Raw genomic sequence first — 13,730 nt, 5'->3', positions numbered from 1 at the left:
CAAATCTTGATTATATAAATCGTGCATCTTTTACGAAAATACATTTATAATGTAACGATAAATGCATCCATTCAAGACAACTCAGTGGCGGATCCAGGGGGCAAGAGGGGGCGGTCGCCCCCTCCATGCGACTAATTTTCCATAATCTCGGATGTATATTTTCCATATCCGCCCCCTCCGTTGTCCCCGACGTCGCCCCGTTGACCGAAAAAAAATAACCATTATCTCCCAAGCTTAATTTGAAATTTAATATCTTTATTCATTTACTAAATTAGAATCATCTTGATATTTAATCTTTCTTGTGTGTCGATTAGGTCGTCGACTTCCTTACACGAGAGATGGAAAATCGTCTCTCTGAGGCATCCACAGACTTGCTAAGTTGTATGGCATGCCTCGATCCAAAAAATGATTTCGCTGCTTTTAATGTTCATAAGCTTGTTCATCTTGCTACTCTTTACCCAAAGGACTTCACATCGACTCAACATACTGAATTGTTTAAACAACTTGTAACTTTTGTTGATGTTGTGAGAAGAGATGCACGATTGAGTGGTATTGAAAATTTGGCTAGCCTATCTCAGAAGATTGTTGAAACCAAGAAAGATAAAGTTTTTCCGTTGGTTTATCGTCTGATTGAGTTGGTATTGATCTTACCTGTAGCGACTGCATCTGTTGAAAGAGTATTTTCAACAATGAAATTTGTCAAGACTGACTTACGGAATAGGATGGGAGATGAGTGGTTGAATGACAGTTTGGTAGTATACAATGAAAGATCCATCTTTGCTTGTGTTTCTAATGAAAGAATCTTAAAACGTTTTCAAGATATGGATACCCATAGACATCAGTTGTCTCGGTTAACAGACGCTAAAGCTACTTGAATTGTAATAGACTTTCATTTTGCTAAAAAAAACATATTGAAGTATTATATTTAATATTTTATTATTTATTATTTTATTCCGCCCCCTCCGTTTTTTAATCCTGGATCCCACTGAGACAACTATAGACCATAACAAATGTCAAAGATCCAAGTTGCTTCAATTCATATAGGAGACTAAAGGGGTAGCATTCCCTTGCACGATATTGAACCAATAAAACTAGAGAATCTCCTATAGTTTTAACTTCGATTGAACTGTTTTGAGAATTTATAGCTAGCCACGGCTTCTTTAAATGTAAAGAGTAAAAGAGTAGCTTCAAAATAAGGCTTTTAAGAATTTGACAAGTTACAGGTTGTCAAGGGAGAAAACCAGAACAGGAACTGAAAACATACAGAAATAAAAACTTAAATCCTGCTGCTAAGACTAATACCAACACAACCATATTTGCTTCCTACATATCATAATCTTGGGTTTAAACCAAAATGGATGTACAGAAGAGACGAAACTTGTTTAGCTACAACGAACATTAGACGCACCGACAAAGTAGTCAATATGTGCATGTATTCAGTATATATTACTGGGAGACCTCAAAACCCACCAACTTAGGACCTGACAACATCACCAAGAGATCATTTAGCTACTCATCCATCAAATGATCACACATACCGTCTCATTTGATTTGGATCACGTCCCAGCAGGATTAGGAACTGGAAAATTCAGACCAGCTTGCCGCCTGATATGCTCTGGTATCAACTTGTTCATCAATTCAGGTGAAGCTCCATTCAACTATGGATTCAAGAGAATCTGAGGTTAAGTAAGAAATAATGGGAAAGAAGAGTAAGGAGAAGAAAAGAAACAAGAAAAGACAAAGGGAAACATACTTCCTGTTTAAAGTTGAAGAGAGGAGGAAAAGAACGACCATTTGGGAGGCGGGCATTGGGCTCCCGGAGCTCATCAAAGAAAGGATGGGCACATGCTTCTAGCTGCACAGAGAAATATAAAATTCTTTAATCCGTTACTGAAGATTTTCGGCTTATGAATTTAGAATCCAGAGGCGCTATATAAGTCAAACTTACTGCTGTGCATCGAAGATTTGGAGAGTACTGTAGTAGCCTAGAAGCAAGGTCAATGGCCTCCGGAGGCATCCGTTTATGGAAAACCTGGAAAAATAATTTGTCAATCAGTTATAAAGGAAACTTTTGGCCCATACCAGAAACAGCTTAAAAGCAACAAACACATACCTTGTGCCAAGGATGGGCCTTAATCTGGGGGAACCTAAAATCGGTGTAATTTGGATTCATGCATCGGATTTCTTCTCGGGTTGGAGTACCAAGTACCTATTTGAGAAAGTTGTATGATGGAGTTATAGAGCTATGTCATTACTCTTATTTATGATATATCAAATGTAATAAGTGATGTTAAAACACACCTTGATAATCTCTACAAGTTGATCCACTGCATTTTCTCCTGGAAAGAGAGGCTGAAACAGAGAATAGTATAGTTTCCGTAAATAGAGCATAGGAAGAAATTTTACTCCTTATGCACGACAACAGATATGACACAAACCTGGCCCAAAAGAAGCTCAGCAAGGACACAACCAGCGGACCAGATATCAATTGATGACGTATACTCAGTTGCACCAAATATAAGTTCAGGGGCACGATAATAACGAGAGCAAATGTAGGATATACTGGCTTCACCCTTCACCTGATCATCAATAACTTACAGGATCAGGAAGATGGAATTCATGGCACCAATGGCATCAACAGCTTAAAAACTTTTGAAATTGAAAATAACATTCATAACAATAACGCGAGGCATGTTGATGTCGATAAACGTACCACATCCAACAGTATGTTAGTTATCCTCAAAAAGGGGATCAACTTTGTGTATGTGTATGTGTGTGTGTTATGTATTGTACTATAAATATATATATATATATATATAGTGTTATGTCAACCTCTTATTTGTTAGAAGACCAGAAAACAACCTAATATGTCCCTAGTAAACAAATGTGGACCACATAGTAAACAAAGTGAGAAAATATGATCTTGCTTTCTGAGGGAACATTCGAATCTCCATTTGGTGAAGGTAGTGGTCAACTTAAGCTGGTTTGTACTCGTGCTTTCGATTAACAAATGAACAATTTCTTCCTAGTGCTTTTTCTTCTTCTATTTTTATGGCTTATATCTAAAGATTTAGCCAATCTTTCCGAATACCTGGAACACCTCACAAGATCATTATTTGTGCCATCTTTCAGATATTTTGTTTAGTTTTGGAACCCAAATGTGGCGTTTTGCAACTTAACAAGCACATAAAACCAACAAGATAACATTATAAGATTCATCCACCCATTGAAGTCTGCAAACTTTATGAATATAGCAGTTCGAAGATCAAGCAACAAAATTAAGTGACTTACAAGAACTTTAGCACTTCCAAAATCACAAATCTTGACCTGGTGAGTTAGCGGATCAACCTGCAATGTAAACACAAGCACACTCTATCACTTCCATATACCAAAATAAAAGTTAACTTGATCAAGGTCAGCATACATGATGAAGATTTCAAGTACAGAAGGAAAAAGAAATCTACAGCAGCTCACCAATATATTTTGAGGCTTTATATCCCTGTGGGAAACCCCAGCAACTGAATGCATATATCCTAACCCCCTAAATAACTGAAACAAATGTTGAAATTTTTAGGTTACAGAGAATTGAAAAGTAAATGTTTTCTGAGAAACGACAAAACACAAACGAGATAAACCAATACCTGATAGGTATACAGTTTGACAAAAATCAGCGGCATCCTTTGATTAGAATTGGTGTAGTGCTTTAGGATCTTGTACATGGTTTCAGGGACATAATCCATGACCAAATTAAGGAAAAGCTCATCTCTGGTTGTCGTGGAAAAGAAACAGTGCTTAAGAGAAATCACGTTTGCATGATCCATCAGCCGCATTAACTGCAGTTCACGATTTTTATACTGCTTATCCTGCAGGACCTTTTTTATGGCCACCGTTTCTCCAGTTTCCAAGCATTTTGCCTGCCGAAAAATAGTTGGACTTGATTAACAAATATGCCTCAACATGACCACATTTTTTGTCATGTAAAAACTCACCTGAAAAACTATTCCAAATGATCCCGTTCCCACAACACGCTCTGCCATGTAACTAATTGTCTGCACAAAGCATCAAAGTCAGTTGTTTCCTTGTCCCTTGATTCCTTCCCTTTAAAGGATGATCGATGCAAGTAACAGACTACTTAGAAACATCACACAACCAATCAACTAGTGGTTCCATCCAGTACCAAATCGTATCTAGGATAGGAAACATGAGCTAATTATTCTTAAGACATCAAATCTTTCCTAATAGTTAAAAGGTCGCAGTAAATGAAATCTCCATAAAAAGGACTCCACACCTACCCGTTTGGGCTCGCCATTTTTCCCTCCAATAGTAGTGGAAATGATGTGACCGGTGAGTGGATCGTTCCCCTCCACCATCGGCCCTGCCATCTCCTGCAACACAAATCAAGCCAGCGTCTTAATAATTCAACAGAAACGAATATCGACAGGCAACGACCAAATTTGTTTGTACCGCCTCAAATTATGAACGCACTAATTGGGGAAAAAGATAAATGAATTGGAGCATCATAACGTGCCTAGGGAAAAAAGGAATAAGGAATGCAAACCCAACAAGGATCTAAAGAGATATTCTAATCTTAGAACCGAGAAAAGCACTGTCTGATACCAACTATAGCTTTGACGAAAGCATCACATGCCACAAAACTTGAGAAGGAAAGAAACAAAAAATTATTATTCTTATGCAAAACAAGCCGCCAGAAATCAGAACAAGCAACTTGTAGCTCACATAATAAGTCTTCATTCGCAGTCAAAGAAAAGCTATTAAAGTTGAAATGAGGAACAAATACTTCAAAATAAGTTTCCCTTCAAAATTGAGTACAACAAGACCGCAAAAACCTAAAGTTCACATAGCATTTACATTGTGTAAAAATACATAAGCAAAAAACAAAGAACAAATCGACGGTATGGATACTTCTCACCAACTACAGAGCCAGAGAGGACAATTGCAACATCTATTTTTCAATACTATGACAGATAAAAAGCTAAAACCACAAGAAGGAAAAAATCCTCTCCCACACACACTCAGCTCAGCTGAATCGCTGAATTCTAGAAGCAAAAACACCGCAAACTATCAGATCGCCGCAGAAGCACTGCTCCGATCGATTAAGAAGTGAAGATCGAGAACGAGGTGAAGCTACTAAGCTAGATCGAGCTGGAAAATAGAGCTAGCTAGGGTTTCTCGAATCCATACAGCAACAAAAAATGGTGAGTGGTGGAGGTAGAGTGAAGCGTTGATACCTTGTCGGTGTCCATATTACGGGTAGTGGCGGGAGGAAGCTTCACGGCGGTGGGAGGATGAAGAGGAGTGATAGAGTACGTACTAAACAAGCCCAACAGCAGTAAAGCCCAAGACAGAGTATCAGTTCGGCATGACTAAAGAATATCAGTCCGGCGTGACTAAAGAGTTCAGTTCGGTACAACCAAAGAGTTCGGCCCCAGCCTACAGCTCGGTGAAAGCCAACTCATCAAGCTCTGCTCTCAGGTCGGCATCAAGCTCTACTCTCAGATCGGCAAAAGCTGCTCGGCAATAATTCAGCAGTTCGGTCTCAGTATTCGACCGAACTAGGAGATAGTGGACTCATACAAGATTTCTACCTCCACTACACCGACGATCTATTTAGTGGTGTCAAGCAGTCATTAACTCATGCAGGATAGTGGACCCATGCAAGGTCGCCACGATCTCCACGACATCCACTACCTAATAAATGCTGCATGCCACGATCTTAGTTCACTATATAAATAGAACCTAGGTCAGATAGATAAGGTCTTCTGCTTCTTCTTTTAAACTCTAAAAAAGCTCTCTAGAGAGAATATCATAAAGCAGGCCAGTGTTGTAAGCTGTAATTCGCAGATCAAGCAATACAAACCTGCCCCCATTTCTCCCCGTGGACGTAGATTTACCTCAGTAAATCGAACCACGTAAAACCTCTGTGTCGTAATTTATTTTTACGTGCATTAATTACCATCGAAAATTCACCGCTTCATCACTGGCGCCGTCTGTGGGAAACAGAGAACCAAATTTGTGATAAAGCGAGTTTTTGATCCTCTTCTACCAAAAAAAAAAAAAAAAATGCATACCAGATCACATAACACCCGTGCCTCCGTCCGTGATAACCATGAGGAAGCTAATCCAGCAGCCCATAGGCCTGGAAAGCAGCCTCGTGAAAAATCTACTTCCAGTTCTCACGGAGAAGGAACAAGCCGCTCAAAAGGTCCACACACCGAGTCTTCCCAGCAGCCTGATTTGAACGAGGCTGTCAAGCTGTTCTTGGCCGAGAAGCAGGAGGAGTTCTTAACCTTCCTGCAGAAGAGCCAACAGTCGGAGAAGACAACGGCGGATTCTCCCTCCTCATCCAGACATGAAAGTCACTACCGCAGTAGTGACGTGTCTTCCAGGAGAAAGAATCCTCAACCCCGACATGTTCCTCCTCGGTACCGGAACCACAGGAGAACTCCATCTCCTCCGTACCGAAGAGATGTCGGGTTCGCCATGTACGGAGCATTAAAGACTCCATTCTCGGACGACATCACCCGGACTCCTTTGCCGCGGAACTACCGGACACCGTCAATGACTTATGACGGGCTAGAGGATCCTCATGACTTCTTGGGACGCTATCAATATAATATGGCGAACCAGGGTCTCAATGAGGTCCACATGTGCAAGCTGTTCCCCGAGTTGCTCATCGGGAACGCCAGAAGGTGGTTCGACAGCCTTCCTCAAGGCAGCATCAGATCCTACCGAGATCTCATGGATGCTTTCCACAGGAGGTTCTTTCAGAAAGCGGAAGCCCGAATCACTTCGGCTCAGCTGCTTTCTATACGTCAAGGTCGCGACGAAAAGATCAGCGACTTCCTGACGAGATTCCATAAGGAATGCCTACAAGTAGATAATCTCAATGATCTACTTGTCATCTCGGCATTCCAAAATGGAATCCTGCCCGGAGCTCTCTACAGAAAGCTCGTGGAGTGCGGTCCGCAAACAGCTCAAGAAATGTGGGACATTGCGGACCAGTTTTCTCGTGCGGATGAGGCAGACCGTCGAAAACGGTCGTTAGACAGCTCATCCCAAGGAGACAAAAGGAAGCCCGATCAAAGCGACCAGGTGCTTCCTCGCCGAACTCCTTTTGAAAGAATTCAAAGGGCACCAGTACAAGGCAGATTGGGACCACGTCTCAATCCTGAGAAGCCGCCCGCTCAGTTCGTACCATTAAACAAGTCAAGAGCGGAAATTTTCGAACTACATTCCGATATGTTCGAAAAACCAAAGCGGATGACGAAATCAGCCGCACGGCGACTTCAGGATCAATATTGCTCCTTCCATCAAACCCACGGTCACGATACCGAGGAGTGCCGAGATTTGGCTGCAGGTATTGACGTTCTTGTGAAAACAGGAACGTTAAAAAAATACCAAAGCAAGCAGCCGAAAAAGAACAAAAGGCAGAGAAGTGCGAACTGCAATCCTCAGGATCCGAAAAGACATGAGGATCCCGAAGACGACGACGAGCCGCAATACGATGGAGTAATCCTGACTATTGATGCTCTCCCAGCCGGGAAGACTAAGTCGTCCCTAAAAGCAGAACGCAGAGGTTCCAATCAAGAGGAACCAACACATAAAAGGCTGAAGAAAGACGAAGTGATTACATTTTCAGATGCCGATCCCGTCCCAGCCATCTCTCCTCACCAAGACGCTATTGTCATCCAAGCCGGGGTGGCAAACAAACTGGTCCACAGAGTATTTGTGGATACAGGAGCGTCAGTCAGCATTCTTTTTAAAGAATGTTTCGATAAAATGGAAGTGGATCCAGCTCGGCTCAGTCCGGCTCCACTTCCTCTGAAAAGTTTCGCCCAGGAGGACACCCGCCCTGAAGGTATTATCAGCCTTCCGATCACGGTGGGAAAAGCGCCTACAAGCTCCAATACGATGATCGAGTTCTTTGTGGTGAAAGCTCGGTCTCCGTACAACATCATCCTGGGGAGGGACTGGCTCAACACAGTTCGGGCCGTTTGCTCTACTTATCACCTCACCATCAAGATTCCCACTAAAAATGGGATAGCGGTCATCCGAGGTGATCAAAAGAGAGCAAAAGAATGTCTGCAGATTGCGCTAAAAAGTGCCGAGCAATCAGTTCGGCACCATCAAGCATAGCAATCACAGCAACCGGAGTCGGAGGCAAGCGAGATGACCGAAGTCACTTCAGAGCCGAACTCAATGACCGTTCAGTTATACGAAGATGATCCATCCAGAACGGTCAACGTCGGCTTCGCAGGAACGCCTCTACTCCGGGAAAAGACCATTCAGCTCCTCAAGGAGTACAAAGATGTCTTTGCATGGTCTCCGTTGGACATGACCGGAGTGCCCCCCGAGGTAATCACTCATCGGTTAAATATTGATCCTTCAATCCGGCCAGTAAAACAGAAGCAAAGACTCTTTGCGGCAGAAAGAAGCCAAGTCATCCATGACGAAGTCCGCCAATTACTAAAAGCGGATGTACTATTCGAGGTGAAATATCCTTCTTGGGTGGCCAATCCTGTGATGATCAAGAAAAAAGGAGGAGGATGGCGGATGTGCATAGACTTTACCGATCTAAACAAGCACTGTCCAAAAGATTGCTATCCCCTTCCGAATATAGATAAAAAAGTAGAAGCTTTGATCGGCTTCGAAATTTTCTGTTTTCTTGATTTATACAAAGGATATCACCAAGTGTTGATGGATGAGAGTGACGCTCCGAAAACAGCTTTCATCACCGATTTCGGCATTTTCGCTTATAAAAAGATGCCATTCGGTTTAAAGAATGCCGGAGCCACTTATCAAAGGATGGTAGACAAGCTTTTTCGGCACCTAATCGGGAAACAGGTTGAAGTGTATGTCGACGACATAGTTGTCAAAAGCAAAAGCACTTCGGAGTACGAAGACAACCTCAAATCCACTCTCGACGTGCTCCGGAAAGCCAACCTCAAACTCAACCCCCAAAAATGTACCTTTTTGGTAGATTCAGGAAAATTTCTGGGTTGTTGGGTTTCAAAGGACGGACTCAAGGCAAACCCTTCAAAAGTTCAAGTCATTCAAAACATGGCAATGCCGAAGTCCATACATGACGTGCAAAGGCTAACCGGATGTCTAGCCGCACTGAATCGATTCCTTTCCCAAGCAGCCGAAAAGCAACTGCCGTTCTTCAAAGTGTTGAAAAAAGCACCAAAGTTCGAGTGGGGAGCCGAGCAGAAAAAGGCCTTTGACGAGCTCAAAAGTTATCTAGCCGAGCTTCCTATTCTCTCTGCTCCAACCGAAGCCGAAGTAATATTCTTATACTTAGCGGCATCAGATCAAACCATCAGCGCGGTGCTTGTACGAGAAGAAGGCCTAAAGCAGTTTCCCATCTACTTTACAAGCCGAGCATTAAGAGGTCCAGAAACAAGGTATCAACCTCTGGAAAAAATTGCTCTGGCGTTAGTAAATGCAGCAAGGAGACTGCGGCCATACTTCTATGCTCACAAGGTATGTGTCTTAACCGATCTGCCTCTTCGGCAAGTTTTGACCAAGCCAGAAGCATCAGGCAGAATCGCCAAATGGGCCATAGAGCTGGGAGAACACTCGATCGAGTACCTACCTCGGAAAGCCATCAAGGGACAAGCCTTGGCAGATTTTCTTACAGAGGCCAAGTTCGATCAAGCAATCCCTGTCATTGCCGAACAGAAAAAGTCTGCCAATGCCGAACTTGCACAGCCCTTGGAATCCGAAGTAGAGCCGCCAGACTGCTGGAGCGGATTCGTAGATGGAGCTTCAAACAAGATGGGAAGTGGAGCTGGTATTTTACTCGTCGCTCCCGACGGACACGAGGTAACCTACTCACTTCGGTTCCTATTCCCCACTACTAATAATGAAGCCGAGTACGAAGCCCTCCTGGCCGGACTTCAGTTAGCGCAAAGTCTGCTCGTCAAATCTCTCAAAGTCCATTGTGATTCACAAGTCATAGTAAATCACATGTTGGGTACCAGTGAAGCCCGTGACGAGAGAATGAAGAAGTATTTGGACAAAGCGCAAAGCATCAGCCGAAGTTTCTCCTATTTTCGGATAATCCGCGTTCCCAGAGCGGAAAATAGCCGAGCAGATACCTTAAGTAAGTTGGCCTCAGATCCGAGCTCAAAGGCGGAAGAATTAATGCATCGAAGCATTGATGAAGCCGAGGTACATTCAATATCCAGCTCGCCGAACTGGATGACGCCGATCTTGCAGTATCTGGATCAAGGACAATTGCCCGAAGATAAGAGAGAAGCTCGGAAGATCACGTGCCGAGCACTTCGGTACGAACTTCATGAAGGAGTCCTCTTTAGAAAGTCTTACCTCCAGCCGTTATTGCGGTGCGTAGGACCAGAAGAGACGGACTACATCCTCAGAGAAGTTCATGAAGGGTCGTGCGGTAGCCACATCGGAGCTAGAGCTTTAGCTAAAAAAGTTCTAAGATGGGGATATTATTGGCCAACCTTGGTACAAGAAGCAGTGCAGCTCGTCAAGACATGCCCGAAGTGCCAAATCCATGCAAATATCCCAAGAATGCCGCAGACCGATCTATCCACTATGCAAAGCCCTTGGCCTTTCATGCAATGGGGCATAGACATAGTGGGACCACTTCCTCAAGCTCCTCGGCAAATGAAATTCCTAGTCGTTGCCGTGGACTACTTTACGAAGTGGGTAGAAGCTGAACCATTAGCTACGATAACGAGCTCGAAGGCATTGGATTTCGTCTGGAAGAACATAGTGTGCCGATTTGGCATACCCCACATCCTCATCTCGGATAACGGGACTCAGTTCACCGACAAGACGTTCAAGAATTGGTGCCAAGAGCTGAATATTCAACAGCGGTTCACTTCGGTCTCTCATCCACAAGCAAACGGACAAACGGAGGTAACAAATCGTATCCTGGTGAAAGGGTTAAAAGCTCGGTTAGAACAAGCCAAAGGACAATGGGTAGAAAATCTCCCTCAAGTCCTATGGTCCTACCGAACTACACCCACAACCTCCAATGGTGAAACTCCATACAGTCTGGTGTACGGCACTGAAGCCGTAATTCCGGTGGAGATCGGCGTACCCAGTCCCCGAACTCTAAATTTCTCCTCAGAAATGAATGACGACGGACTGAGAGCCGAGCTAGATCTTGCCGAAGAAAGAAGAGAATTGGCATGCATAAAAGCAGCCAAGTACAAGGAGCAAGTAGCCCGGTATTACAACCAAAGGGTGAAGAAGCTGCAATTTCAAGTGGGAGATCTCGTCCTGAGAAACAATGAAGTAAGCCGAGCAGAAAAGCTGGGCAAGCTCGAACCCACATGGGAAGGTCCGTATCGGGTATCAGAAGTCCTCGGCAAAGGGTCTTACAAATTGGCTCACATGTCAGGAGAACAGGTACCCCGAACATGGCACATTTCCAACCTCAAAAAGTTCCATTTGTAAGAGACAGTCCGGTCAGTCAGTCTTGAGTCCTGTTTGCTCAATGTGCTTTATTTGGTTTACTTGGTCTTTACTTGTCTCTGTGCGTTTTGTTTGTGTGTTTTGTCTGTCTCTGTGCGTGTCGTCTCTTACAAATGTTACTGAGGTATCTTGTTCTTCGAAGACTGATCCCCTTCTTAGAACATATACAAGCCCACGATTGTGCGTCAAAGCTTCTAAAGAGGATACAAGACCACAATTCAGCTTAAACAAGCAGTTCGTCTGAAACGAGCTGCAACAAGCCCACGATTGTGCGTCAAAGCTTCTAAAGAGGATACAAGACCACAATTCAGCTTAAACAAGCAGTTCGTCTGAAACGAGCTGCAACAAGCCCACGATTGTGCGTCAAAGCTTCTAAAGAGGATACAAGACCACAATTCAGCTTAAACAAGCAGTTCGTCTGAAACGAGCTGCAACAAGCCCACGATTGTGCGTCAAAGCTTCTAAAGAGGATACAAGACCACAATTCAGCTTAAACAAGCACTTCGTCTGAAACGAACTGCAACAAAAGTCCAATTCTCGCGATAAAACTTGCCTGAATTAGGACTAGGGAAAGTCCGATCCACGCGATAAAACTCGCCGAATTAGGACAAGGGAAAGTCCGATCCCCAAATTAGGACAAGGGAAAGTCCGATCCCCAAATTAGGACAACGGAAAGTCCGATCCGAGCGATAAAACTCGCCAAATTAGGACACAAACCAAGTCCGGTCAAAGAAGAGTTCACTTCATGAGACCGTGGACAAACATCAACTTACCCCATACTTTTTTCCAGAATGCCGAAGTGATTCACTTCGCTTTTCGGGGGGGGTAGTGATAGAGTACGTACTAAACAAGCCCAACAGCAGTAAAGCCCAAGACAGAGTATCAGTTCGGCATGACTAAAGAATATCAGTCCGGCGTGACTAAAGAGTTCAGTTCGGTACAACCAAAGAGTTCGGCCCCAGCCTACAGCTCGGTGAAAGCCAACTCATCAAGCTCTGCTCTCAGGTCGGCATCAAGCTCTACTCTCAGATCGGCAAAAGCTGCTCGGCAATAATTCAGCAGTTCGGTCTCAGTATTCGACCGAACTAGGAGATAGTGGACTCATACAAGATTTCTACCTCCACTACACCGACGATCTATTTAGTGGTGTCAAGCAGTCATTAACTCATGCAGGATAGTGGACCCATGCAAGGTCGCCACGATCTCCACGACATCCACTACCTAATAAATGCTGCATGCCACGATCTTAGTTCACTATATAAATAGAACCTAGGTCAGATAGATAAGGTCTTCTGCTTCTTCTTTTAAACTCTAAAAAAGCTCTCTAGAGAGAATATCATAAAGCAGGCCAGTGTTGTAAGCTGTAATTCGCAGATCAAGCAATACAAACCTGCCCCCATTTCTCCCCGTGGACGTAGATTTACCTCAGTAAATCGAACCACGTAAAACCTCTGTGTCGTAATTTATTTTTACGTGCATTAATTACCATCGAAAATTCACCGCTTCATCAAGGAGCTTGGTCAATAACATTATTATGATGATAATGATGGTCGGGTGGTGGATTATGGTGATGTTGCTCAGGCCCCAGCGGCAACGACGCCATGTGATCTCTCTCTCTCCTCTCTCTCTCTCCACCTTTCAATTGTTATTTAATGTTTATTGCTTTTTCTTTTCCTTTTTCTTCCTAATTTGAATGAGACTTATACTGTCGACATGTGTGTTTATCCACTTGGTTCATTTTAATTTTGGAAATTTGAACGGATATGCGAAATATACATATTATTATTCCATTTATTTCAAATTTTGACATGATTTAGGGTTTAATTAATTAGATTTATATTCTATCCGTGTTTCATAGTAATAGAGTTATTTTGCTATTTTGATAAATAGAGTCATTTATCTTTTTAGTAAAAGTCAACCCATTTTTTCATATCTATTTTTGAAAAGAAACGTCTTCATTACTATGGAATGGATGTAGTACTATTTTCTAACTAACTATTGTGATATGACAGATATGAATAGGACTCGTAAATCTTCTACAAGACTTGATGCGTATTTGGACACAGACTTTTATGATATGTGAACAACTCAACAAACACATGCCCCAGTTTGTGTATAAATTATTGGTCAGTAGTTAAAATACAGGGCAAATTAATTTAATAACGCGATTGATTAACATGAATTAATCAAACTTGTCGAAATTTCAATACAATGATTTAAGATAATTAGAACAATTATTCGGGGTTGTAAAGAAAAAA

At 42.8% G+C, this 13,730-nt stretch overlaps 2 protein-coding genes across 3 annotated transcripts; one reads left to right on the top strand and one right to left on the bottom strand.

Annotated features, from left to right (window-relative positions):
* Positions 1-338: 338 nt before the first annotated feature.
* LOC121803771 lies at positions 339-875 on the top strand. The gene has a single exon (XM_042203380.1). It carries the CDS (start codon positions 339-341, stop codon positions 873-875), a length of 537 nt encoding a protein of 178 aa, XP_042059314.1.
* A 307-nt stretch (positions 876-1,182) lies between these two features.
* LOC121804566 (shaggy-related protein kinase zeta) lies at positions 1,183-13,104 on the bottom strand. Of its 2 annotated transcripts, XM_042204169.1 has the most exons (13): positions 12,985-13,104; positions 5,250-5,314; positions 4,293-4,385; positions 3,990-4,049; positions 3,642-3,914; positions 3,475-3,549; positions 3,292-3,348; positions 2,439-2,579; positions 2,302-2,352; positions 2,114-2,209; positions 1,949-2,032; positions 1,754-1,855; positions 1,183-1,658 (listed from the first exon to the last, which is right to left on the bottom strand). In XM_042204169.1, exons 1-13 carry the CDS (start codon positions 13,073-13,075, stop codon positions 1,557-1,559), a joined length of 1,290 nt encoding a protein of 429 aa, XP_042060103.1. In that variant the 5' UTR covers positions 13,076-13,104; the 3' UTR covers positions 1,183-1,556. The 2 variants fall into 2 exon arrangements, with proteins under 2 accessions (XP_042060103.1, XP_042060104.1); XM_042204170.1 differs by lacking the exons at positions 5,250-5,314; positions 12,985-13,104 and adding an exon at positions 4,931-5,196.
* Between the last annotated feature and the right edge of the window lie 626 nt (positions 13,105-13,730).

The sequence above is a fragment of the Salvia splendens genome, chromosome 5 (genome assembly GCF_004379255.2).
Source record: "Salvia splendens isolate huo1 chromosome 5, SspV2, whole genome shotgun sequence".
Lineage (NCBI taxonomy): Eukaryota > Viridiplantae > Streptophyta > Magnoliopsida > Lamiales > Lamiaceae > Salvia > Salvia splendens.
The sequence above is the reverse complement of the archived record's forward strand: the minus strand, read 5'-3'. Positions and strand labels throughout refer to the sequence as shown.